The sequence below is a fragment of the Alternaria ethzedia genome (assembly GCF_023757985.1).
Source record: "Alternaria ethzedia strain BMP 0044 chromosome Unknown scaffold_9, whole genome shotgun sequence".
Taxonomy (NCBI): Eukaryota; Fungi; Ascomycota; class Dothideomycetes; order Pleosporales; family Pleosporaceae; genus Alternaria; species Alternaria ethzedia.
Genome location: NW_026056202.1, coordinates 314,241 through 338,683, shown reverse-complemented (window position 1 = coordinate 338,683; position 24,443 = coordinate 314,241). Strand labels below are relative to the sequence as shown.

The 24,443-nt window shown below is 52.1% G+C and overlaps 8 protein-coding genes across 8 annotated transcripts; 5 read left to right on the top strand and 3 right to left on the bottom strand.

Annotated features, from left to right (window-relative positions):
• Positions 1-4,780: 4,780 nt before the first annotated feature.
• Positions 4,781-6,046, bottom strand: J4E87_004686 (uncharacterized protein; the record flags this gene model as incomplete). The annotated part of the gene is made up of 1 exon (XM_049376305.1): positions 4,781-6,046. The coding sequence occupies one exon, from the start codon at positions 6,044-6,046 to the stop codon at positions 4,781-4,783; it is 1,266 nt and encodes a 421-aa protein (XP_049233816.1).
• A 316-nt stretch (positions 6,047-6,362) lies between these two features.
• J4E87_004685 (uncharacterized protein) lies at positions 6,363-8,742 on the top strand (the record flags this gene model as incomplete). Its single annotated transcript, XM_049376304.1, has 2 exons — positions 6,363-6,393; positions 6,443-8,742. The coding sequence occupies 2 exons, from the start codon at positions 6,363-6,365 to the stop codon at positions 8,740-8,742; spliced, it is 2,331 nt and encodes a 776-aa protein (XP_049233815.1).
• Positions 8,743-9,116: 374 nt separating this feature from the next.
• On the top strand, positions 9,117-10,559 carry J4E87_004684 (uncharacterized protein; the record flags this gene model as incomplete). Its single annotated transcript, XM_049376303.1, has 1 exon — positions 9,117-10,559. One exon carries the CDS (start codon positions 9,117-9,119, stop codon positions 10,557-10,559), a length of 1,443 nt encoding a protein of 480 aa, XP_049233814.1.
• A 584-nt stretch (positions 10,560-11,143) lies between these two features.
• J4E87_004683 (uncharacterized protein) lies at positions 11,144-12,584 on the bottom strand (the record flags this gene model as incomplete). The annotated part of the gene is made up of 3 exons (XM_049376302.1): positions 11,144-11,307; positions 11,358-12,090; positions 12,198-12,584. The coding sequence occupies 3 exons, from the start codon at positions 12,582-12,584 to the stop codon at positions 11,144-11,146; spliced, it is 1,284 nt and encodes a 427-aa protein (XP_049233813.1).
• A 457-nt stretch (positions 12,585-13,041) lies between these two features.
• J4E87_004682 (uncharacterized protein) lies at positions 13,042-13,796 on the top strand (the record flags this gene model as incomplete). Its single annotated transcript, XM_049376301.1, has 2 exons — positions 13,042-13,305; positions 13,356-13,796. 2 exons carry the CDS (start codon positions 13,042-13,044, stop codon positions 13,794-13,796), a joined length of 705 nt encoding a protein of 234 aa, XP_049233812.1.
• A 464-nt stretch (positions 13,797-14,260) lies between these two features.
• J4E87_004681 (uncharacterized protein) lies at positions 14,261-15,906 on the top strand (the record flags this gene model as incomplete). Its single annotated transcript, XM_049376300.1, has 3 exons — positions 14,261-14,425; positions 14,472-14,920; positions 14,967-15,906. The coding sequence occupies 3 exons, from the start codon at positions 14,261-14,263 to the stop codon at positions 15,904-15,906; spliced, it is 1,554 nt and encodes a 517-aa protein (XP_049233811.1).
• Positions 15,907-21,158: 5,252 nt separating this feature from the next.
• On the bottom strand, positions 21,159-22,007 carry J4E87_004680 (uncharacterized protein; the record flags this gene model as incomplete). Its single annotated transcript, XM_049376299.1, has 1 exon — positions 21,159-22,007. One exon carries the CDS (start codon positions 22,005-22,007, stop codon positions 21,159-21,161), a length of 849 nt encoding a protein of 282 aa, XP_049233810.1.
• A 1,012-nt stretch (positions 22,008-23,019) lies between these two features.
• On the top strand, positions 23,020-24,048 carry J4E87_004679 (uncharacterized protein; the record flags this gene model as incomplete). Its single annotated transcript, XM_049376298.1, has 3 exons — positions 23,020-23,023; positions 23,076-23,954; positions 24,026-24,048. 3 exons carry the CDS (start codon positions 23,020-23,022, stop codon positions 24,046-24,048), a joined length of 906 nt encoding a protein of 301 aa, XP_049233809.1.
• Positions 24,049-24,443: the final 395 nt, after the last annotated feature.

Genomic DNA, 24,443 nt, shown 5'->3' with positions numbered 1-24,443 from the left:
CCAAATCCGAAACAAAAATTTCCATAACTGCAGCGGTCTGCAAGCCCCTCTAAACTGCTTGAACTGTTCAACAAAGATATTATGGGAAGAGTCATGTCTCTAGAATCGGAACTTCCACAGCGATATGTCCCGTCCCCTCAAAACGTTGCACGCTCCGGCGTATGAGACAATAATCCGAAAACATCTTGTCTCATGGCTCTGTGGACTTGGCAATGGGTATATAAATCTTACCGACCTTGCGTCTCTTCTCCTCAAATGACAATCCTTTAAAACGCTGTATCCTTCGAAACAGTAACTGGTTCGACCCATGGGCGAGACTTCCGTTCCTTTCGCGCAAAGCTTCGTCATGATTTGCTCATGGTACATTAAAAGAAGCATGTAGACTTCTCATGTGTGCGTGCCCGGTGGTGCTTTCGAAGTGAAACAAATACAGCCCGGCATCGTGCCGCCTCAAATATGCACCACCGCGGTGAATGAACAAGCCGCCGGTGTTGTCTTTCCCACCTTTTCTCACTACCGTCACGTGCGATCGAGGCTTGGCTGATGTATAAATGCCTCTCTTCGGCTCCTGACCTTCTGTTCCTTCAATACACATCTTTCTCCCTGCTTCACCAAATTGTCGAGCACTTCGACACATGATTCTGCCTTCTCTGCCTCTGGCAGTCTTTCCGAAACCAACAGGGTTCACATGCATGGACTTGCTGCGCTCTCGAAGATTTCCATTACTGTTGTCATGATCCGATCCGCGGAAAGTCTAGTTAATGCCGCTTCGCTGCGGACTGTTGGTAGAGTGTGTATAAAGCCTTCCCCTGGTACTGCTCCTCTCTTCTTCTTTCACAAACTCCTTGTCCATGATTCTCCAAAACTTCCATTCCGACCCCATATGATTGGATAACCTGTCGTCTTTTCAAAGATACTCAAATAAGTATCGCGACGTCGTATGGCTGTGTCCGTGTTCTAGGCAGGATACGAAAGCGGTCAGTACCTCTTTTATGTTTTCTGGGCTTGGAAGCTTCAAAAACAACGCTGTACGACCTGGCTATCCTTCGGAGCTGTTGTGTCGACACTAGCTGGGGAGGAAATGATATCGCAACTGCCAGATTCAATCAACCAGACAATTCGCACATATTGAAGTTTCCACACATCCGGCCCTAGGCGAGCACTGCTTCTAAGATGAACGCTACTCAAAACCAGAATGCAGTTCAATCATGGAAGGTTGTATCTTGGTGGTCACGGCTATCATGACGCTGCAGGAAAGCGGGGCTGCTAGCGTCGAAGCAAGATATAAATCCCGCCGTCTGGCCGACCTTGTTCCCCATCACACTGCTTCTCTATCTTACCAAAAACAAAGGAACCGATTACTATGTCTGGCGTCTTCTGAGCAGCCTCCAAAAGATTTCAAAACACCCACAGACCTTTTTGATGTGTCGAGCATCTCCGCGCGGGTCAAAAATACGAGCTTCGCATCCGATATGCATTCTATTGACATCAAGACTTCATCGAGGATTTTGATGTAGCAGAATGAGTTGAAAGTTCTGTCTACTGGCTTTCAAAAGCCTTCATCGGGCTCTCATGAGATCGCTACATCTGCGACTTTCCGATTCAAAAACACCGTTGGCTCCTCCTCTTTGAAGTCACCGCACATATCTTCAACTTGAAAACATGTGTAAAAGCGAGTCATGCGTGAAGCCTCTAAGGTGTTGCAGTTCTCAAAAAAACAAGAAAGAAGGGCATGTCCTGAAAGAAATTGGTTCACCAACAGCGGGTGGACTGATCTTCTCCCGAACGGCAAAACCGGTGGAGAGAGAAGCTATATCGAAAGCACAAGACGACCTTTACATGAGCAGCCTCCGAGGTTTTCTCTCACTATCCATACTTCATCTGGTATTGACACCGAATTCAACGTTCGTAGATGTCATGGATCGGCTATCACGAAGTCGCTGTGTACATGCTTATGCAAATCCCTTGGACACGTTTGAATAACTGGAAAGCTAGACGCAAGCTCCAAATGAGCTGGCGTCGGTCCTGAGGATATATAAAAGCTACTGCTTCTTCTCTCCTTCCTCAACCATTCAATCCGCTCATTTCTAAAACTAAAAGCGTTGCACAACCCCCATATGCCTGGTTTCTGCGAGCGCGAGCACCAAAAGCGGATCAAAGAATTTACATCTCTTCTTCTCCTGTTCTTTTTCCCCAATCTCGCGAGTTACCGCACATGCCGTCTGGCTCTCTCCGAGGCCACGCAGGAAACGCGAAAGAACAACGTGATGTCCAGCATTCTGCGAGATCCACTTCCATGACATTTTCCTCGGGTCTCCCCAGGGAGACAAGAAGTCACGCAAGTTTTCTCTCATGTCCTTCCAAGCTTCCAGTCCGCAGTCTATCTATCGAAATTGAGCAATGTCATCTCCATGTTGTTCGACTCCAAAAGTTCTACGGCTGGACGCCATGGGATCTCTCTCGAAGAGCTTCACACATTTCTCGCTCACCAAAACTGGGATGATGACTTACTATGAGCGTCTTGCTCTGCTTCCGACTCAAACACGCGAAGGTCTCAATCATGGAAGTACGCAGCAACTACTTCTATAATCGCAGTCCAGGTTAAAAAGCCACTTCATTTCCATTATGCCTGATATAGCTTCAACAATGATGACATCCTGGTCATGTTTTCGTCAGTGCCATCGTTTCTGGTCATGGCGTATAACCCAAGTACCAGCTTCCGCCAAGATACTTAAAGGCTGGGGACGTAAAAGCAGTGGAAGTTGCGAGCTTTCCCTCTCCTCAACGCACACTTCACTTTTAAAAAAGAACGAGTCCGCGAGTGTATGTCGTTCCGTCCAAAACGCCGGATAATCGGTAGCCATGTCTGCTCGTGCGATCACCTATGAAAACCACCTACATGTTTGCGGCCTGTGTTAAGAAGGTTAGGATGACAGGAATCATGGTCCTTTCCGGCTGAAGCCCTCTCTTGCATACGAGAAAGCAGTCCAACGCTCGAGTTATGAGAGCAGTGGAATTTGCGAGCCTGTTCTCCGCTGAAATCCTTCTCTACTTGATCAAAATAGGCATCCTAACCTCTCATGTCGTTCGGTTCAAAAAGCACTAGTGCAGAGGACATGTCTGTTTCTTCCTTTTACCCCAAAAACGTGATACCATTCGTTAATGTGTCCAAAAGAAGAAACAGATAAGGATATGTCTCGTTCCAGACAGTCCTCCTCCCTTCTATACCACGTGACAGCGTCTGACCGAGGTTCTAGACTGCGTCAGAAGGTGCGAGCTTCTTCTCTCCTCAAAGCCTACTCCTTCTTACGAAAATTACGACGACGATGGCGCCATGTCGTCCGATTCAAAACGCAAGCGCAGGCGTCCATGGCTGCTCCTCCGTTCGACTTCTAAAACAACAGCGATTCTCCTAATGTCGGATATATCCAAAAACTCTATACTGTCACAAAATGTCTGTTTCTGGAGGTTTTCCTGCCTTCTGCATCGAAAAAAACTCTGTTACAAACAAAACATGGTCCTACGAGATGTATGACTGTCCGCTGGACTGCATCTACTTCATCAAAAGAGCTGGGAACCTGACGTATGATTCTGAGATAACTCAAAAATGCATCGAGAGCTTGCATATGAGAGAGCAGAGAAAGAGAGGAATTGAAAACATCGACAAACTCGATTATGCTGAGAAGATGGAATTCCTGGAAACATCAAACAAATTTCCGCAACGTTCCATGAGGAAGCGGTGCTCGAGCTGCATAAACAACCCGAAACAAAAGACATGCTCCTGGCGAAGCACTGGAACATGTATAAATACCGCTCTTGGATCTGCCTTCCTTCTCTCAATCAAACCTCTACTTCTGCACACAAGAAAAACTAGTCAGACTCCTCCATGAGTTTGTCCCTCTTTCTGGGGCGTTCTCCAAAACACGTATGCAAGCCGATAATGGAGTGCGCTGCTCGCGCTGTTGAAACTGCAGGACTAGAAGTCCATGTTCCTGACACAGGGCTGAGGACGTGTATAAACACCCCTCTCGGGTCTGCCTTCCTCTTCTTTACCACACCTCCGACTCTGGAGTCCAAAAATGTCATATAGACATGGCATGAGTTTGCCGGTCTTTCTGGGGTGTTCTCCAAAATTACTGTGTGGAGTGACGATGGGGTGCGCTGCTCCCGCGATTCAAACACGGCCGAGAACAAGGCGATGTTCTCGGCGCAGGACTGCGACGTGTATAAATACCCCTCGTGGCTCTGTCTTTCTCGTCTCTACAACACTTCCCGTTCTGGAGTCCAAAAGCACAGGAAGCAAAGAGTATGGCTGCGGCACTGCTCTTCCTTTCCTATTGATTATCCAAAAGTATGGATCAACAACTTCATGGAGTGCGCCAGTCTTGTTGTGGAAACAATGCAAAAAGAAACGTATGTCCTTGGCGCTGGATTGGGACGTGTATAAATACCCCTCGGGGTTCTGATTTTATTCTTCTTTACTATACCTCCAGTTCTGGAGTCGAAAAATCGACATCGACAAGACCATGGCTTCGGTTGTGCTCTTGCTGTCCGGGCTTTTCCAAAAGGAATCGTGGCAGATATGATGGAGCGCGCTGCTCGTTCGCAGAACTATTGAATGCAAATTCTTATAGTGATGATGATGATCACCATCACCACTATCCAATCTCCAACAGCAAGACCCCAGGACCTCATAACATCCCTATTATCGTACACATACAACCCACCCCCTTTCATACCCAAACCCCCCACCCCTCTTTTCCCACCACAACCCCTCCCCCTACTTCGCCTTCGGCTTAACACTAAAAAAACTACTCATCTTCTTCATCCCACTCGTATCCACCTTCTTCAGCGCCTTAACCCCCCTCCCCTCACTCTTCTTCTTCCTCTCCTCATCCTCCTTCTTCCGCTTCTTTTCTTCTCTTTCCGCAATCTTCTCTTCGTCTTCTTCAATCGCGCGTTTACGACTGATGTTGTCTGAGATGGAGCGTAGAGACAGGGCTTCGGATTTTAGAGCGGAGATGGCGGAGAGGTGGGTGTCGAGGGGTGTGAACAGAGTGGAGTGGGGCGGAGAGAGGAGGGCGAGTAAGGGGGTGCGGAGGGAGGGGGGAACGTAGGAGGAGAGGAGGTAGGTTAGGGATGTGCGGAGGCGGAGGAGGTGGGGGATTTCGGTGGGGGTTGTGAGGGTGGGTTTTGAGGGGGCGTCGGAGGGGGGTGTTATTGTTGTTGTGACGCTTGCTTGCGAGGTTTCTGTTGTGCTGTTCTCCTTTTCTGAGTCTGCGCCGGGCGTTGTTGTAACGGTGCTTAGTGTGCTTTCCTCGCGCTTTATGCTCATGACGGGTATCTCCAGGGCTGTCTTGATGAACCTCTCCTCCATCGACGGCGGAAGCCCCTTCTTCACCATGCGCTCGGCTTTCGCAAGGAGAACTTCGAGGAGCTTGGGGTGCGAGAGGCGGTACATGGACTCTTCGCCTGCGTCGACGGTGTCGCATATCCTTCGCATCTTGGCTTCTATCATAGTCTTGAGTGTGGGGTATTGTGCCAACAGCGCTTTCCAATGTGGTGAAGCGGATGAGAGTGTGTCGAGATAATCATCGAAGGCGAGGAAGTGTTGCTTCGTGTCTTTTGCTGACTTTGGTGTGAGGGCGGGGAGGATGAGGAAGAGGATGTCGATGGGTGTTGCGATGAACAGGTCAGCGGATTTGGTGATGTAGCCGCTGCCTATCCGTGAGGCGTCTGTCTCTTCTGTGGTGTCATCCTCGCTCTTCTCTCCTGTTATCAACCAACTCTTGAAGTCTTTCTTCGGCGCAGCGATGCGCGTGAACTCGTAGAAGCCTGTTTCAGGGCAGAAGTAATATCTCGATGGTGTATCGTTTGCGGGATTGTCGAGGCTGACTATGCGCGCGTCTTTGGATATATCCTTTGGTAGTACGAACACCTTCGGGGGGTTCGATGTGCTTGCGGGCAGCGGTTTGGCTGTGGTGGTGGGTTCAGGCGTGGATTCTTTGGGTGCGGCTTTTGCGGGTTTCGAGCGTGTGCGTGCCATTGCAAGGTGTCTGCTGGTCCAATTGGGCATATACAGTATTGAAAGTGGTGTCTCGAATTCGTGGTGGAATCGGAGTTCAGGCGCGTCGCGTGGGCGCAACCGTACACGCGCAATCCCTGTCACGTCACGGTTTCGGATTAGATTAGTCTGGGGTGAACCACAGTCCGGTGTCAACAAACGCTACGGGGCCGGGCTATGCGCTTGTGAGTCCTGCCTGACGATCGACTGTTTCCCATCTTGCTTTTCCCGCTTTCCAGTATTGGCGTTGCTATGGGCCACTGCGAGATAGCGCATCCGATATTGCACCATCACAACAATGATCGTGCGGGAGAGCCCCAAGTCAAAAGGTAAGTCGCCCATGTGAGTGTGCCGGGCATGCGCTGACTCTAGTGACAGTCAAGAACAGCCAGCCCAACTGGCCCCCGCAGTCGCCCGTCGAAGCCCTTCTCAGCTCGCCATCCGGCCGTAAGAGGTACGAGAGCCGCCGCCAGCGCGACTCCGCATCGCCATCCCCCTCGAAACGCCGTCCAATGTCGCGCGGAGGTGTGCCAGCCGGCAGCGACGGAGAGGAGGATGAGGAGACGCTCCAGCTGCAACTCCAGGCCATCGAGGCTAAGCTGAAGCTGAAGGCGCTGCAGAAGAAGAAGAACGAGTCCCAGGATCTGGATCGCAATGGAGCATCATCACGAGCGAGCATGGCCACCAGCATGCGCAGAATCGACCTGCCGCGGCCCGAGACCAGACAAGAGACCGACGTCGAGGTACCGCGATCACCAGTCCGGATGCGACAAGCGCCAACCGAGCCGAAGAGTCCTGCGCGCGTCATGCTGGGCATAGACAAGGGACTCACAGCCCGCGATGTTAGTCTCAAGCGGCCGGGAAGTGCTGTCAGCGGGCGCATGTCGCGGCTGGGCTCGTCGAAGGAAGTCGAGCCGCCCAAGATCAAGTCCTTCAGTGAGCGCATTGCAGAGAGCAGGAACAAGGAGAAGGAGCGCGAAGAGAAAGAGGACAAGGCCGAACAGAGACGGAGTAGGGGTTTTGGGCTGCAGAACATCGAGGCGCTGAAAGACCGGCCGTCGCTATCACGAACCAGCTCGTCTCAGAGTACCGACACCAAGACCTCGCGCGACATGCCTCCGCCGGCCCTCAGGAATCACAGCCGAACGCAAAGTTTACAGAACCGTACATTTGGTGGTCCGCCCACTCCAAGACCAGGCTCCACATTGTCCTTCAGGCCTGAAAGCTCCCGCCCTACCTCGTCCTCATCTAAGGCCACGTCTAGCAGCTTTGGCTCAACACCGACCGCCACGAAGTACGCCGAGATCTCGTCGCGCGACGAAAGCGCCGATGCTCCTAGTTTCGAATCGTTCTCTGGTCTCCATCTCAAGTCGAGGGAAATGCAACACAATGTAGTCACCCGCACCCTTGAGGGCAAGACAGTCCTCACTATACCTCAACTCTTGAAGACTGTGAAAGCGCCAGAATACGATCCGCCGGATTGGGAGAACGACTATGTTGTTCTTGGAGTTATTTGCTCCAAGTCGACACCACAAAACTCCAAGAACGCCGCCAAAGACCAGACCAAGGGCAACCAGGACAAGAACTTGGACCAGAACGGCAAGTTCATGGTTATCCGTCTGACAGATCTCAAATGGGAGCTCGATCTATTCCTGTTCGATACTGGCTTCTCGCAGTTCTGGAAACTCCCTCTCGGCACGCTTGTTGCTATTCTCAACCCGGACATCATGCCACCACGGAATCGTGACACCGGCAAGTTCTCACTGAAGTTATCAAGTTCCGACGATACCATCCTTGAACTTGGCACAGCGCGAGATCTAGACTTCTGCCATGCACAACGGAAAGACGGCAAAGAATGTGGCCAGTGGATCGACGGTCGCAAGACTGAGTTCTGCGAGTTCCACATTCAACTCCAGGTCGACAAGGCCAAGAAGGGCCGCATGCAAGTTAACACCATGACCGGCTTTGGTGGAGGACCAGGCAGCGGCATGTTTGGTCGACGCGGCGGCCCGAAGGGTGATGAACTCAAGCGCGAAGGCAAGTATCACGACCGAGAACTCCACGAGACCGTCTACATCGCACCACGTCCTGGCGGCGCAGCCAAGCTCATCGACCGCGACCACCAAAACTGGGAAGGCGGAGCAGGCCGAGAAGACCGCTTCCGCAAGCAACTCGCCGAAAAGGAGAAGGAAAGGGAACTTGCAAAGAAGCTAGGCACCATGGGAGATGGCAGCACCGGAGGCGACTACATGAAGCTGAAGGGCGCTGGTACCCAGAACCTCCCCGCAAGAGGCTACACATCGTCGCAAGGGTCCTCAGGCGCAAAGCCTGACAAGCCAGCCGACGTAGACTTTACCAGTCTACTTAACCGTACGTCAGCCGATGTTTCTTTGGCGCCTGTTAAACGTAAACGCACAGCATCGGCGAAATCATCCAATTCGAGCGACCCCGTCGGCTGGGGCTTCAAGTACGGTCGTATCCCATCACCGAAGAAGGACACTTCTTTCCCTTCTGCATTCCGGGGTACCCGCGAAGCCAGTCCAGCGAAGAAGAAGGCGCGTCTCTTGCTAGCCGGAAAAGGCATCCGCGAGCCCGGACGCGAGAGTCTAGGCGGTCTCGACGCTGGTCTTATTGCTGCCATGGACGACGACGACGATGACGATTTGGAAGTAGTTTAATTCTTTTGGAAAACACTAGGGGAGGTATACACAAAAAAACATGAAGGGGAGGGCGTTTGGGTCACAAAGCTCGCTGATTGGCTAGAGCTAAGCGAGCAACGGGGTGCATTTCGAACTTTTCTGGGCTGTGATGGATACCGCAAGGCTTTAGCGTGGAGCGAAGCCGCATTAACGACTTTCCTTTTGTTTTACTTGTACAATATTATACCCGCTTTGTTACGCTGAATTATATACTGCGTTCACCTTACCAAGATTCTGAGACTGAATGAACGGAGAGGTGTGAGGGGTTACTGACTATAACAACAACACACGTGCGACCACATCATCGAGGGAAAGAGCAGGACCACCAACTTCCAAACTCAAATCACATCAACATGGCAACCTCAGACGTCAAATACTCGGAGAAGATCTACGCCCTCATAAACTACGAAGACCCCTACGTCCAACCCCTCATCCTCGCCGCCCTCCAAAAACGTCTCCCAGAATCGTCCTATGAAGTCATCACCTCAGTCTCTCAGCTGCCCAGCCCCTCCTCCCGCCTCCTGCAATGGGTGCAATACGAATCCATCGACTTCGACCACCTCATGTCCAACCCCTCCACCACCCTCTCCAACGCCTACATAATCCGCAAAGCCCTAATCCGGAAACACTACCTCAGCACCACCATCGCAAATTGGATTACCAAGTACCCAGATAGTGTGTTGAAGAGGCATGTAAAACCGAGTGTGGAGTTTGAAGTCGACTATGCGGAGTTTTTGGATGATGCGTTGGTGGAGGCGTGGGAGTTGAAGGAGAGTTGGGCGAGGAATGAAAGTTTGGGAGAGGGGGGGGAGGAGAAGAAAGAGTGGTGGATTCTTAAACCGGGCATGAGTGAGAGGGGGCAGGGGATCAGGTTGTTTAGCAGTGAGGAGGAGTTGGTGGGGATTTTTGAGGAGTGGGATCCTGAGAGTGACGATGAGGATGAAGATGAAGAAGAAGAGGGGGGTGCAAGAAGTGACGCCGGCGCCAACAGCAGTCTCAGCATTGGCGAGCAGCGGAAAGATAAGAAAGAGGAAAAAGAGGAGGGAAACGGCATCATAACATCCCAACTCCGCCACTTCATCGCACAACCTTACATTCACCCGCCGTTACTCCTCTCTCCTCCCTCCCTTCCCTCCCCCTCCCCTCCCCCTCCCTCTCCGCTCCGCAAATTCCACATCCGGACTTACGTCCTCGCCACCTCCGCCCTCCAAGTCTACATCTACCGCCCCATGCTCGCTCTCTTCGCTGCGCGGCCGTACGTCCCGCCTTGGGACGACGTGTTACAAACCGACCGCGATGAGGCTATGCGAGCGCATCTGACGAATACGTGTCTGCAAGAGAGCGGGGATAGGGAGGGGAGTGTGGGATTGTTCTGGGATCTCCCTTCTTCCCTACCCCAACAGCCCGATCTCGGGTCTGTCAAAATGGATGCACAGGCAGATTGGAAAGACAAAGTGTTCGAACAAATAAAAGAAACTACAGGCGCGACTTTTGAAGCTGCGGCGAGGGGGATGTCGATTCATTTCCAGCCGCTGCCCAACAGCTTTGAGATTTTCGGGCTGGATTTCATGGTAGGCATTGAACCGGATGGACAGCTGAACACGTATCTGCTAGAGGTGAACGCATTCCCTGATTTCAGGCAGACGGGGAGCGAGTTGAGTGGCATGATTGAAGGGCTTTTCGAGGGGGTGGTTAATAGGGGGGTTGTGCCTTTCTTTGGGGTGAAGGGAGAGGGAGGGGATGAAGGGGATGATGGGATGGTCAAGGTGTTGGATATTGATCTGGGGCGGCGGTGAGAGAGGACATCTTGTGGAGAGACGGGACAGCATAGCATGGTCACGACGAACCAGTTTGATCAGAGTTATCACTCGTATTTTCCTTGATCTATACTACGTTCCCTTCCATATCCTCCCATTACCATCGATTCAACCGCTAAGCACCGTACACCAGCTCGGTGTCTGTTCATCGAGACGCCCAGATACCAAGCAACCGCATACCGTGATCCCGCAGTCAAATCCGTATTCCCTACTTACTAACTAAGTTACTCTAGCCAACGCACATATGCGTGCTGTCCAGTAAATGTCCCAGAGAAAACACCGATTACAATGCCTTCTCGGCAAAGAAAGGTGTCCACTACCCTTCAGTACCAAACAAACATTAAAGGCCGTCAGTAATGCGAACCTTTTCGTAATGTAATCGTGGGTATCCTGATCCTGTTCCTCGACTCGCATAGGTCGAAGAACACAAAAAGCAAACGCTCGCTATGCAAACAATCAGTCACAAAGGACCTGATGCAAAAGAGGAGTTGGGAACGCTTGGTGATGGCATCTCAACACAAGCTACGATGAAGACTTGTTCAAGACGAACGGGCTGAAGGCCGTTAGATGTTGTCAATTGACATGGATGAGGTGGAGTGCTCACTGCGAGCCCGCTTGTCTGCTGCCTCGCGCTCGAGCGGCTCACCGCTGCGCTTCTTGGATGTCTTGGTGGAGCTGCTGGAGCTGTGCGCTGACTTGACACGCGACCACGAATCAAACGAGATCTCTGTTACTGTATAAGCGGGGGTTTCACTGGCGAAGATCGAAGAGACTTACCCTTCTTGAGCTTGCGGGTCGTAGGCGGCGGTGATGTGAGAAGCGATGGTGTTGGGACGGCGTTCTTGCCCTTCTTGCGGCTCGGTGTCGCGACGGACGCATCGATGTCGGTGGTAGCCTCCTCATCATCGGTCTCAATACCGTTTGCGCGGTTACGCTCTTTGATCTCTGCTTGGAACAGAAGACGGGGTTTGATAGACGAACGAGTAAGCGGGCGACGGGCTTCATAACCAATCTGGCGGCGGACTTGCTTGTCATCGGCGGAGAGGTCGTCGTCTTCCTCTGCCGCTGAGGCGCCGGAGGGTGCGTCGTCATGGAACTTGCGGAAGACCTTGCGGCCCCGGAAGATGTACACCATGCCTTCGTCACGATCGACAGCCGCCTCCATCTTGGCTGTCTTTCGGTCGACCACCTTCTTTGACTTTTGAGGAGCAGCCTTTGCCTTGCCCTTGCCCTTGACGGTGATGAATGGGTTGTCTTCAGTCTGGGCACCGGGAGTGGGTACGCGCTCCTTGGAGTCGGTGTAGATGGGGATCTTTTCGGTGTTCTCGTCCATCTGCTGGGCGAAGCTCTCTAGAGTGTAGAGGTTCTTGGTCTTGCGGCCCTTGCGCGGGGTCGGCATGGCTTCGTCGATGGTTGAAGGCCGGTTGGCGGGGAACAACACGCGCGCGGTCGAGCTGACGTCTTCGATGCGACGCTTGCGCGGCGTCTTTGCGGGAGTGGGGAGCATGCCCTGTGTACAAGTTAGCATGTTGAATCAATGTTATGGTGCAGACGCTTCGACACGACGCGGTTATTTGTCAACCGCATCGGCCCAGGCGGTCACCTCAGGTAACATACAGGAGCCATGTTCGCAAACAGGGTGCGCCGGGAAGAGCTTGGTGCAGCCGTGTCGGAGTCAGAGTCGAGCGGGTTGAGGTCCAAGGGCGCGCGACGGGTCGAGCGTGGGGAGCGGAGGTGTTGGTGTTGTGGGGATGCAGGCGACGACGGTGGTGAGAGTGCAAAGGAAGCGTTTGCGCGGGCTGCAGAACGCTTGGCGTGAGAAGAGGCCGTTGGCGTGATGTCGCGCCTGGTCCGTGGGCTTGACCGCTCCTGTTGGTGAGTGTGAGCGTCGTGCTGGGCGGCCACTCTGCGCGATCGGCGCGGTGAAAACGGCTCGTAGTTGTCTCCATACAGCGGCGCGGGCGGCGTGTGGACGCGACGGGGCGGGGACGGCGTGCGCTCCATGTTGGGTGGGATGATGCGGGTGTTTGTTTGGGATAGGGCAGTTGTGGTGTTGTTGTAGCAATACAGGGCGAATTGTGGGTATCCAAAATCAAAACAATGCCACAGCAAGCTCGATGTCGCAGGGCCTCAACGTTGGGATGACAATGGATGCAGTATCGATATGCGCGCAAGTGGAGATGGCGGTAGGGCTGGTGATGGTGAAGGTGAAGGACAAAGCCGGGTGGAGACAATGGGCTATGTCACGACGGGGAATGAAGGAAGTCGCGAGGTTGGGACGGCAGGCGCAGATGGCTGGTGCTCCTTCCTTGGCGCAACGCGGAACATCAACAAACCCCTGCTAACCGCTGGCCCCGCCAAACCAAATACGTCAAACACGCCAACGCTGTCAGTCGTTGAAACTCACCAAATCAATTCGTCTAGAAGAGTCCGACACAATACACAGCACCTTGAACACAGCATGGACCCGCCGAACCTGGGCGCGCTTGACCTCTCCGACTCGGACACGGACGCGTTGTTCGACACGCCCGCGGCACGCAAGACCAAGAAGCAGACAAAAGATGCGGACAATGACGCAGCAAAGACACGTTCAAAGGAGTCGCATTACACGACAGAAGAGGCGCGCGAGGCAGCATTGCGCAGGGAGTTGGAGAGCATACGAAACGTCAACAAGGTCATCGAGGGCGTAGTTGAGAGCCTGCAAAAGGCCAAGGACAACATGGCTGTAAGGGACAATAGTAGAACTGCCGCAGTCTCTAGACTGACGATGAATAGACCGTATCACGCACCGTCCAGAACGCTTCTACCTTGCTCCAAACATGGACGCGCATACTTTCCCAAACAGAACATAATCAGCGTCTAATCTTGAACCCGCAATGGCAGGGTGCGTCGCAAGATTTGGTTGACATCGAGGAGGAAGAGGTACACCGCCAGCAGGCTGCACAACGTCGGGCGGCGGATGAGCAGGCACGGAGAGAAGCTGCAGCAAGGAAGATAGAAGAGGATCGCAGAAGGGCTGAGGCGGCTCCAAGGGCAGGCACTCGAGGCAGAGGCAGAGGCGTCCGGCCACGCGGTGCTTCGACGTCGTCCACAGGGAACTACACCGGCGTAGGCGGACAGACCGGACGTGGTATCAGTCGCAGCGACTCGCGAGGTCGAGCAGGCAGCGGCATTGGACGAGGGCTCCCGCGGGGACGAGGTAGAGGCTTGGGTTGATAGGATTGCACATACGCCTTCGCCTCACCTCGAACGCATACATGAAATACCCAATCGACAATTACACCTGAACGTGTACCGTAATCTGCTGGTCTCGCATGCTGAGGTCAGCATAATTTATGGCGCAATTTCGGAACGCCTCACTCAGATTCTCCAATCTTACCATTGCCGGGCATCCATAGCTTATCTTACCACGGCGTTTTTCCCCCGAGCAACCGCGACACGAGACCTCAAATCCGTACCTGCAGCTCGATGCAGCTCACGGGCCGTTGGTGATGCGGATGCGCTTCTCAAAGCGGGAAGGTGTGAGAACCCCACTTGTCGTCAGTTGGACCCCGCCGTACATTTACTTGAGATCTTGCAACGATCCGGGGATTTAATAGATTCTGCTTTTCCTACCCTTCGAGCTGCTTTCTATTTCTCCTTCTCTTGCTTTTTGCGATTCTGAACATCTAGATCGCGCAATGGAGGTCCCAACAGCGACGTCGCTACGCGACATCTACCCAGGAGACGCGCTCCCGGTCGAGACAAAGCGATGGGAGAGCCTACTCGCCAAGTTCAAAGAGCTCTATGGCAAGCAAGCCGACTTTGTCGCTAGGAGTCCTGGACGCGTCAACATCATTGGCGAGGTAAATTACCTGCAAGAAGTCTATACCCTGTCGCTGATGATTGTAGCACATCGACTACTCCCTGTACGAGGTTCTGCCCATGGCCATTACCGCCGACTTCATCATGGCTGTGGCTGTGCGGCCATCTGAAGAGAAGCCGCGCGTACGGATAGCAAACCTCAACTCCGAGAAATTCCCCACTCGCGAGTTCGAGATTCCCGAGGGAGAGATCCCAATCGACGCTACCGAGCATGAGTGGACCAACTACTTCAAGTCTGGACTGAAGGGTGTATCACAACTACTGCAAAAAAAGCGAGGAAAGTTCACATCCGTGGGCATGGACATTGTCTGCGATGGCACAGTACCAAGTGGTGGCGGTCTCTCAAGTTCAGCATCCGTTGTCTGCACAAGCTCCTTGGCTGTGCTGGCCGCGAATGGCGAGGAGAAGATTGACAAGACCGAACTGTGCGAGCTTGCGATTGTATCTGAGCGCGCAGTCGGTGTCAACTCTGGAGGGTGAGTCTTACCTACCTTTTGCATTACCACGGCTAACAAGTCGTAGCATGGACCAAGCAGCCTCCGTCTTCTCCCTCCGCGGTTCGGCCCTATACGTATCGTTCAAGCCCAGCCTAAACTACACAAACATCGAGTTCCCCAAAACCGACCCCGAGCTCGTCTTCGTCACCGCTCAGAGTTTCGTCGCCGCCGACAAGCATGTCACAGCACCCGTATGCTACAATCTGCGCGTCGTAGAATGTACACTAGCAGCTGTCTTCCTAGCCAAAGCATTCGGTCTAAAGAAAGAGCTTCCAACAGACTCCTCTCCCCTCGGCGTAAGCCTTCGCGGCTTCCACGACACCTACTTCGAAGATAAAGAGAGTGTCTCCGACAACACCAAGATTTCCGTCGCAGATTTCGAAACGCAACTCACGAAGCTAATCCAGCACACTGAAGACTACCTCCCCCAAGAAGACGGTTACACACGCGCGCAAATCAGCGGGCTGTTAGGAATCTCAGAAGACGAATTGAACGAACGCTACATGTCCAAGTTCCCAGTCCGCGCCGAGAAATTCATGCTCCGCCAGCGCGCCCTCCACGTATTCACAGAAGCCCTCCGCGTGATCAAATTCCGATCGCTCCTCGCGTCCCCACCATCCAACGACCGCGCATACCTCCAGTCCCTCGGCGACCTCATGAACACGACACAAGACTCCTGCCGCGAGATCTACGACTGCAGTTGCCCCGAGCTGGACGAATTGTGCGATTTGGCGCGTGCGGCTGGCAGTTGTGGAAGCAGGCTGACGGGTGCGGGTTGGGGTGGATGCAGTGTGCATCTTGTGCCGAAAGATAAGGTTGAGGCGGTTAAGAAAGCGTGGGTGGAGAAGTATTATAAGAAGAGGTTTCCGGATATCAGCGAGGAGAAGTTGAAGGGGGCGATTGTTGTTAGTGAGCCGGGGAGTGGGAGTGTGTTGTATAAGGTGAAGGATGGGAAACTTGCTTAGATGGAGATGTGTGGATGGCAGTGTGGGGTCTGCATGCGCTTATGGGGTTCCGCGCGGCGACGTCGAACTAGGGTAGCCCGTTTGGTAGGTCATAGTCACGGCTTTGAATATGTGACAATGCCATTGGTTTGCTATGCACCACTCCATCATCACATTTTCGTGGATGTGAAATATATCACGCAGTCAATTTGATGATGGTGTTCCTCTCAAACTTCAGTTCACGTCACATCCGCAACTTTGGTTCTCTTCACAGATCCCCATGGTTGCATGCGACGCAGGACCATGTTCGTCAACGTCAATGGTATGATAAAATCTGCAACACACACGACTATATTTCTACACTGCACCCCCTTGATACTCTACTTGCCGAAGACACTGCACCCGTTCATACAGCCCAACGCCCATCTTCACACCCGTATTCTCCCCACCCACATACCCTCACCACAGATCTCCATCCACACACCAGGAGAGAGCGAAGATGACAAAGCGCAGCCCCAACCACCGCAGAAAGACTTCCCGAAAGCCTAGTCCCCGATCCCATGCACCCGAAATGCTGTACCAGGACGCGGCGTATAACCAAGCGGGACACCAACAAGACCGGCAATATAGTGGCATGCTATATACGAACGGAAGCATGCCAGCTTTTAGCGAAGATAGCATTCAACGACAATTGGGTTATATGGTGCCGCCATCAACATTACCCCTGGGTCACGCGAACATGTGGCAGCCGGGGTGTTGGTACCCGTATACGCATCCTGCTACGGGAGAGGAGGTTGCAGTATGGTATGATGGACGATACGCTTATGGTGAGGAAGACTACTCGTATGTCCGCAAGCACGAGGACGGGTGTGAACGGTTCTCCCACCAAGGGGAGTGCTACGACGTTCGCCATGACATCTACTTGCATGGCCGCAAGCACGAAAACGGATGTGAACGGTTCTACCACCAAGGGGACTGCATTGTTCACCATGAATGTTTTTCTTCGGAGGAGAATGCTTCGCCCCCGCGGTACCGGTATGTGGAGGGCTATCATGATCCAATTCTGAAGGGGCTAGCGCCGGATTGGTGGAGGCTGTTTGGACACGATGTACCGAAACAGTTCATCCTATCACCAAAATCAGTGGAGGAACCAGACGCGGGCTCTGAGCCGAGGAAAGCGAAGGAGAAGGATGGGGAGTGGGATGCGGCGGCGTATTTTGGGCCGTATCGTGCGTCTGACATTGAGCCATGTCGCGGGCCTGAGAAAGGGTATGGTGAAGAGGAGGCAAAAGGAAGAGACGGAAGAGAACTTGGTGAAGGCTCTGTGAATAGCACCACGGCAAAGAAGCCTACTCAAGGCTCTAAGCGAGAATGCAGGGGAAGAGATGACTAGGAGTGTGACTTCTGCGGCCCGGACATAGGGAGCTCTTACTTTGTTTGTTAAATTGCTTACAGAGTAATCTCGTGTCCTAAAGATAGAGTCTAACTCTTTGTGTCTTATTCTACATCCTATTAAATATATAGATATCTTTAGCACGTAATAATGTCTTTAACTACGTGCTTAGAACTTTAGTCTAGGCTGTACTGCATTAAGTAAGTTAGCTGTAAGTTAGGGCTAAGCGCAGAGATCTTATTAATACAGTAGTTATTATCTTAGCTTTATTTTTTATTATTAGATATATTATTTCCTTAGAGCTAAAAGTTTCTTTTTAATACGCTATTATAAGTAGTAGCTTTGCTTATAAGACATTCTATATCTAGAGTACTATAGAATATACTATACTACCTATAAAACGCAGCTATACTAAGCCTATAACCTCTTTTAAAAACCTAAAAACTTTTTTAAAGACTTCTTTATAACTAATTTATAAGTATTTTGTTTATACAGAAACATATAAATAATTAAATAATTATTATGTCTGCGGCCTAGAATGCTTTTGCTGGACGGTCAAGAAAGAGAAGAGACCTGCCGATGACATTCAGTCGCCTAGGATGAGGCTGTATAAAGAAACATGCCTTGGTGTGGGAACAAAGACAGGCAGGAACTAGTCTACTGCTTTTTCGACGAGGCTTTTTCGACGAGGTCACGACTTCTTCGATAGCCTACCGATATGAGATGGAATCAACTTCGTTACGAAATTCCGTTCTTGTGTGCCAGCAACCGCAGCTAGCATTCTAGTACAATCAAGGCGTTGGGGTGCATGTGAAGGTGTTGTGTCGCTTGGGCGAAGCCACTCGTACGACTGTGAGGCGGATATCTCGCGTGCGGTCTTATGCGGGATGCTGATTCCACGTGGTGGTGGCCGTGGTAGGCATGGCTCTGGGCTTTCTGAAGTAATTAATACTTTAATGGGTTGATCGCGATTTGGAAAGCGCGTGTCGTTCGGTGGTGTGACAGGCGTGGGGCGTAGTCTGGCGATAGGCATCATGGAGAGGCTTCGATGCGGTTCTAGCCGACGTTGAAAATCGAAAGTTTACGTTGCGCGATCTTTCGCCGGCCGGCATGCTTTGCCTTTGCCTTTGCTTTTGCTATGAGCGTGGCGCCTTGCGATAGAGTTGCTTTAGTAACTGTGGCTTGGAAGCCTGTTCGGGGTGGGATTTCTAATAGCCCGGATAGGTAAACAATCTTAAAGATGCGATACTTCTCTCTTTTGTAGAGTATCTCCTTGAGTATGAGTTGTATGAAATGCGGGAGGTGTGTTACCTCGTCGTCTCTGGGTCGCCTCTGGGTCATCCGGATAAGTAGACTCCTGTTCACGTTCAGTCGATATGAAGACACAAACCGTGGTGGCGTTCTGAACTGCACTGAAGTCCTTATGGACCTGGATCCATGTCCGGCCCAAGACAGCCTGATGGGTGTTGTGGCTGATGTTCCTCCCTTTTCAGCGGAATTGGGCCGAGAAGCGCACGTCTGGAGGCAACTGCGAGGGGGGCAGAGGAGGCCACTCGAAGCGGCGAACAAGGTGCTCAATGTGTAGCATGATTTGCCGCGATAATCATGCATACGATCAAGTCTTGCTGTGTTGGCTCACAGGCGTTCGGGATGGAGCGATGTGATATCGAGCAGGTGCCCTCAGGGCTGAAGTGGGGCCATCTTTGCGTCAGCGCCAGCGCCATCCGCTAGTCGCGCCTTCCCGAGGTCGACTTCACGCCTCCTGCACCACTCATATCGGATGATGGGAACGCCATCAATAATGAAGCTTCATCACGCATCAATTACCAATACGCAACTCACTGTCACAGTGCCCTGTCCAGACCGAGCCAACCTGACGCACGTTTCCGCAGATCGCTCTACCAGCCGTTGCTGCACCCCGGATCGCGAAGGCTGCCACGTGTGTTTGAACCATCTGCCGGCATATCGAAACACCAACGGACTGGCTCCCAAAAGGAAAAGAAGCTGCCCAGATTTCATATCACACAGCTGAGAGTCCCTAACCACAGACCGCGAACTATTGGCTAATCAACAAAATTCTAAATGCGTCTTGTCCGCTTCTGTCAGAACCTCTGCATTCACCAAAATCACGGGTGCGAGTTTCCAAACAGGCCCTCAACTATTGTATTGGAACGCTCCCTTGGAAACCATGGTCGATCAACTCCATCACTGCATGTTCGACAGACGTTCATGGCAAGTATGCATTCAATCTGCACATGAACACAAAGCGAGTGATGGCCAAGCTACACTGCAAGACAATACCGATCCGAAGAACATGGTGCCACATATCGTACGATCTGCGCAAACGGTCTGCAGCTTTAATGGACTATTAATCTTCAGCGTGCCCAAACCTTGACTTGGATCACTGCAGGGCTCCTGCCATATCCGATAAGACTATCACCTCAGTCAGTCATGGCCAATCATACGATTTAAATCTGAGTGGAATTCGGCAAAGACCCCGAAAGGTGATGTTTAAGTAGGGCGACGACTTGATCCATGGCAAATCTGCACGGCACACTCTTGGTATATGCTGGGAATGTCAATGCTCTACGCCTCGAACGCTACAAGATCCACGTGGTGTAGCATCCACATCGAGCTTGTATTTAGCTCTGAAAACGGTCGCAAGCCATCGATCAGCGGCACTTTTGCTGCATTCAGTCGAAGCATAACGCCACATGTTCGGTTCGTTACCGATACTGCTGAACTCGAACACACTCACGTTCAGATTTGAACTGATCTGGACACTCGTCGCGATGTTCTGTGTTGTGAAAATGGGGTATCGGCTATGCAACAACTTCGATGATACGCCAAATGGAGGCCTCGCTACATAGCGAGCTACTTGCATGCCGGCATTCTATAAGTTTCAAGGTACGTCCAGTGATCAAGACCTTGGTTTATCGGTCTTGTCAGATTCTAGTCTAGTATCGAAACAATACTAGCACTTTTATACCATTTCACAGCTCACACTGCAACTCCTCCCACACCGAATTCTCGACCAGCTTCATCACGCAATCGATTTTGGCTAAGCGGTACTTTATTTGGGAGCCTTTCTACGCATGCCCGATATAACCTTCGTACTCGCAGTAGTACTCGAACGAAATCGCAGATACCAACAAATCGCACACGGGTAGCTGGATATTGAAAATGGCTCAAACATCACGATATATGAACAGCGATGATACAACACTATCCACGGCAGCTGCTTCACCAGAACACAACCGATTGATGAGTCTACCAGCCGAATTGCGGGAGCAGATCTACCGCAACATCCTCTCATCGCCCGAACAAGGCCCAGAGATACTTCAGACCTGTCGTCAAATCGAGCGGGAAGCACGCAAGTTCCTTTACCAAAGACCTATGAACTTCTCGAATCAACTCTCGCTATATGCTTGGGTTGACGCAACGCCTGACGATCTCCTCTTGCATGTCACCGATGTATCAGTCGCGATTCGAGATATAAACCTTCGACCTGTACTATGCCCACACGCATTCACACCGTCATCGTCATTACGGCCTCAGCTACTCACTTGGGAATTGTACGAAACGGAGATCAGCAAGCTCATCTCGACGTTAAGAAGACTGCCGAAGATGAAGACAATAACCATTATATCACCTACAGTCTGCCAGTCCCACCTGTATGGCGAATTCGTGTCCAGAATCTTGGATGGGCTTCATTCGACATCGTCAAACCTCCGGGTCGTACAGGTCACCAGTCTACAATCCTGAGTTATGATGGAGCAGCAAAGGACGTCCAAACTCCATCAATCCTTATCTTCTCTGGTGGCTACTAGACGCATTATCTCCTGGCACTAAATGCACTCGATCTTCGCACATCAAGCATTCAAGCCCCATCACTCGGGCCTGTCTTCAATGTCTCCACACCTGCAACGAGATCTTTGCAGCTCAGTAAGAATCCCCATCCGCCCATGTTGAACTCAACCATCTCCTGGGCAAATTTCGGGCTGGTTGTAGCAGTTCCGTCGCTCAACAACAGGCAGTCCCAATTTCTCGAAACCGCATCTGTCAAACTGGCAGCAACACATTGGTCTGTATTGCAGCCTGCAAAGATCAACGTCTTGATACCGCGAGCCTTCAACACACTCTCGACATTGGTCCCTCCCCAGAACCCCGACAGTCGATTCTTCCAAACTCTTAGATCATCCGGATGGGCCAAACTCTCCAAAGTACTGTAGAGTTTGGAATTCCATTGATCGCGCATGAGAGCGGCGCCGCCTTCGACCGTAGATCCGTCATCTAGCATTATGGGCCCGATGTTCGTCCCAAGACCAGGTACCTCACGATCGCCCTCGAAATTTGTGTCCATTGAGAAACCACGGAGAATCGCAGGGGGCATGGTCTCGATATCATCATCTGTGAGACCCCAACCGAGCCAAAGAATTTGGATTCCGGCCTTCCTGCAAGCCGGTATCGCTTGCTCGGTGAGCTTTTCTACAACTTGCAGACCCAGGCTGTTCGACGGCCGACCAAATGCTGGGGACAGGAAGTAGTTTTGCATATCGATGACTACTAGCGCAGTCTTGGTGGGATCAATGATGGCACGTGAGTCCTGTGTGCGTAGTGTCATGCGAGGGTAGACCTTGGGGCCATCGGGCGCGGCAGGATGCGTTATGTCGTAGCCCTCCTTCTCGGAGTATAGCCAGAAGTTCTCCGCACCCCCAATGACCTTCATCTCTTCGCTTGTTGACGCACGAAGGGGGGTGCCTGAGTGAGTAGAAGACCGCCAGACTCAGGATTGGAACGTGGAGTTATGGTACTGTGAAGAAGCACTCGAAAGACGATGTGCGCAAGCTGGTTGCTGCACCAATGTAATGGGTCGTTCTCGGTCTCGGTCTCGCGTACTAGCGAAACACGGAAGGCGCGTTTGGCCTGTGGCTTTGTGCAAACACATTCATGATTGAGGTACTAAAGCGGGAATCTATCATTAGTCAATGAAGGTATTGTATCGTTGATTGCGATGTCCAAGCATAGCTTTTACCGGCGTGTGGTAGTGTTCGTTTGAGAAAACGAACCTTTGTATGGCAGTGATGACTAGTTTAGATTTGTCAGCGAACTGGCCGGCGGGGATCGGCCGTTCTGCTAGCGACATGAGACACCAGACCGAACAGCATGTCAGCATAGCTTGGTCTCATTATTCCATCAGACAACTCACGATGTCGAGTAGTGGCGTCGAGAAACGCGGGTCTGCGTCCACGGTGCGAGTAAGTAGGTTTGCTAGCATTTATCCGGCTTAGGCCGCCTGCGGGTCCTTGCATGCGCTCGAGACGCGACTCTGCCACGACAGTCACCCACAGCTATAGAGCATCGAACATCGCATCTCGAGTGCTCAACACGCGTCTACCAGCAGACTAACGCGTCTTCTAGGCTTGTGATCTGTGTCGCAAACGGAAGCGAAGATGCGTGTGGAACCACGGTCCTCAGGGCTGCTCGCCGTGCACCAATCTGAAAGAAACGTGCATGACCACGTACATGCGCAAACAAAGGTCGAAACCACAAAGAGGGTATGATCTGGCAGCATTACACGGATGGGAATGTCATTGACAATGATTCAGCAACCGCATATCTGAGTATGAGGATCGGATCAAGAGGCTAGAGTCGCTGCTACACGAGCGGAATGTGGCACAACCAAACGTGCGCCAACAACCGGTCATGCAAACATCAGAACATTCACCCCCAATCTCAACATGGGTAGACTCTTTACGTCATGAGGTGGAGGCTGGCCCACATCCCCTGCTTCCAGACTTCGACCCTTTTGACATGGAAAGTTTCCTACCAGACAATGATGGCCTGTTTGCAGACGACCTGGGCACGTTGTCTACCGGCGGTTCTAGTCACGACTCTTCGACGTTAGACCCCTCGTTGCAGGCTCCGTTAGATGGCATCTATTCCTCCGCCAACTTCCAAGAGGATGTTGCTTTCCTGCAAGCTGCACAATTTGGGACGGGGCCGACGGAGGATGTCAATCTATCACCGCTGCCAATAGTAACCAGTCCAACGAGTGACTGGTATCTCCCACCCCCGGAGCTCGGAACGACACTGCTTGCGGAGTTCCTGACTGACCTAAATACCGCCTATCCTCTCTACCAACCACATGTCATTGCCGACCACCTTCGGACATGCTATGCGGGGCTGCCTGATGATTCGGCAATCGCTTGGACGAGTGCGTACATCGTATTTGGTATGGCACATCATATGCGTGGCATGAGTTCGACTGGTGACAGCCATAACATGGACATGGCTCAGTACTACCTTGCCCGCGCTTACTCCACACTTGACACTCTTCTCACAGCGCCGCCATCCCTAGGACAGGTACAATGCCTTGTCGGTATCGCGTTACTCATCGTCGCCAGCCCATGCAGTAATAAGAAGCCAGCGGGTCAATTCGTCTCCACCGCCCTCCGTGTCATCAGAAGTCTAGCCAACGAAGGCAAGAAAAGCAATGCAACGGCGCAGGAGCTGAGTGACGGCGCACATCAGCGTCGTGTTTTCTGGATCTGCTTTACCAACGATATCAGTCTAAGCATCTTGAGCAACACGCAACCAACACACCAGCTTCAAGACGTAGCCAACTGCTCCGACTTTGTGGCCGACGAGCTTGGTGCGCTCACTGCGACCGAGGGTACCTGGCGAGCGCATATCTTCTGGCTCTTCACAAGGATAGCCTTACTTCAGACCGAAGCCATCGACCAGGTACTCTCTCGCAAGACAAGTAACACAACTCCGTTGGACCTAAGCGCCGCCACAGCCATCGTGCTCGCACGCTTACAGGCCTTTCACGAGCAGCATCACATCTTTCATCTCTCTGCTAGCCAGTTGGAACAAATACTATACCGAGCAGATATCTGTCATTGTGTTGCACTGGAGGCTTACTATTTCGGGACTGTATATCGACTACATGCGGTCACGGCGATGGACATGAGTTCGGAGATCAACCCCTTCGAGCTAGACGGTTTGATCAGGATGTCGAAGATGAAGCAACACAAAGCATATCCGGAGGCGCGAAGGTTGTTGAGCCTACTGCCGGTAGCACCGCGGGGTAATGTTGCTTTGTACTGGTCAGTGGCTTCGTTATCTCGTTCTAACGTATACTAATCTCTTCGCAGGATGG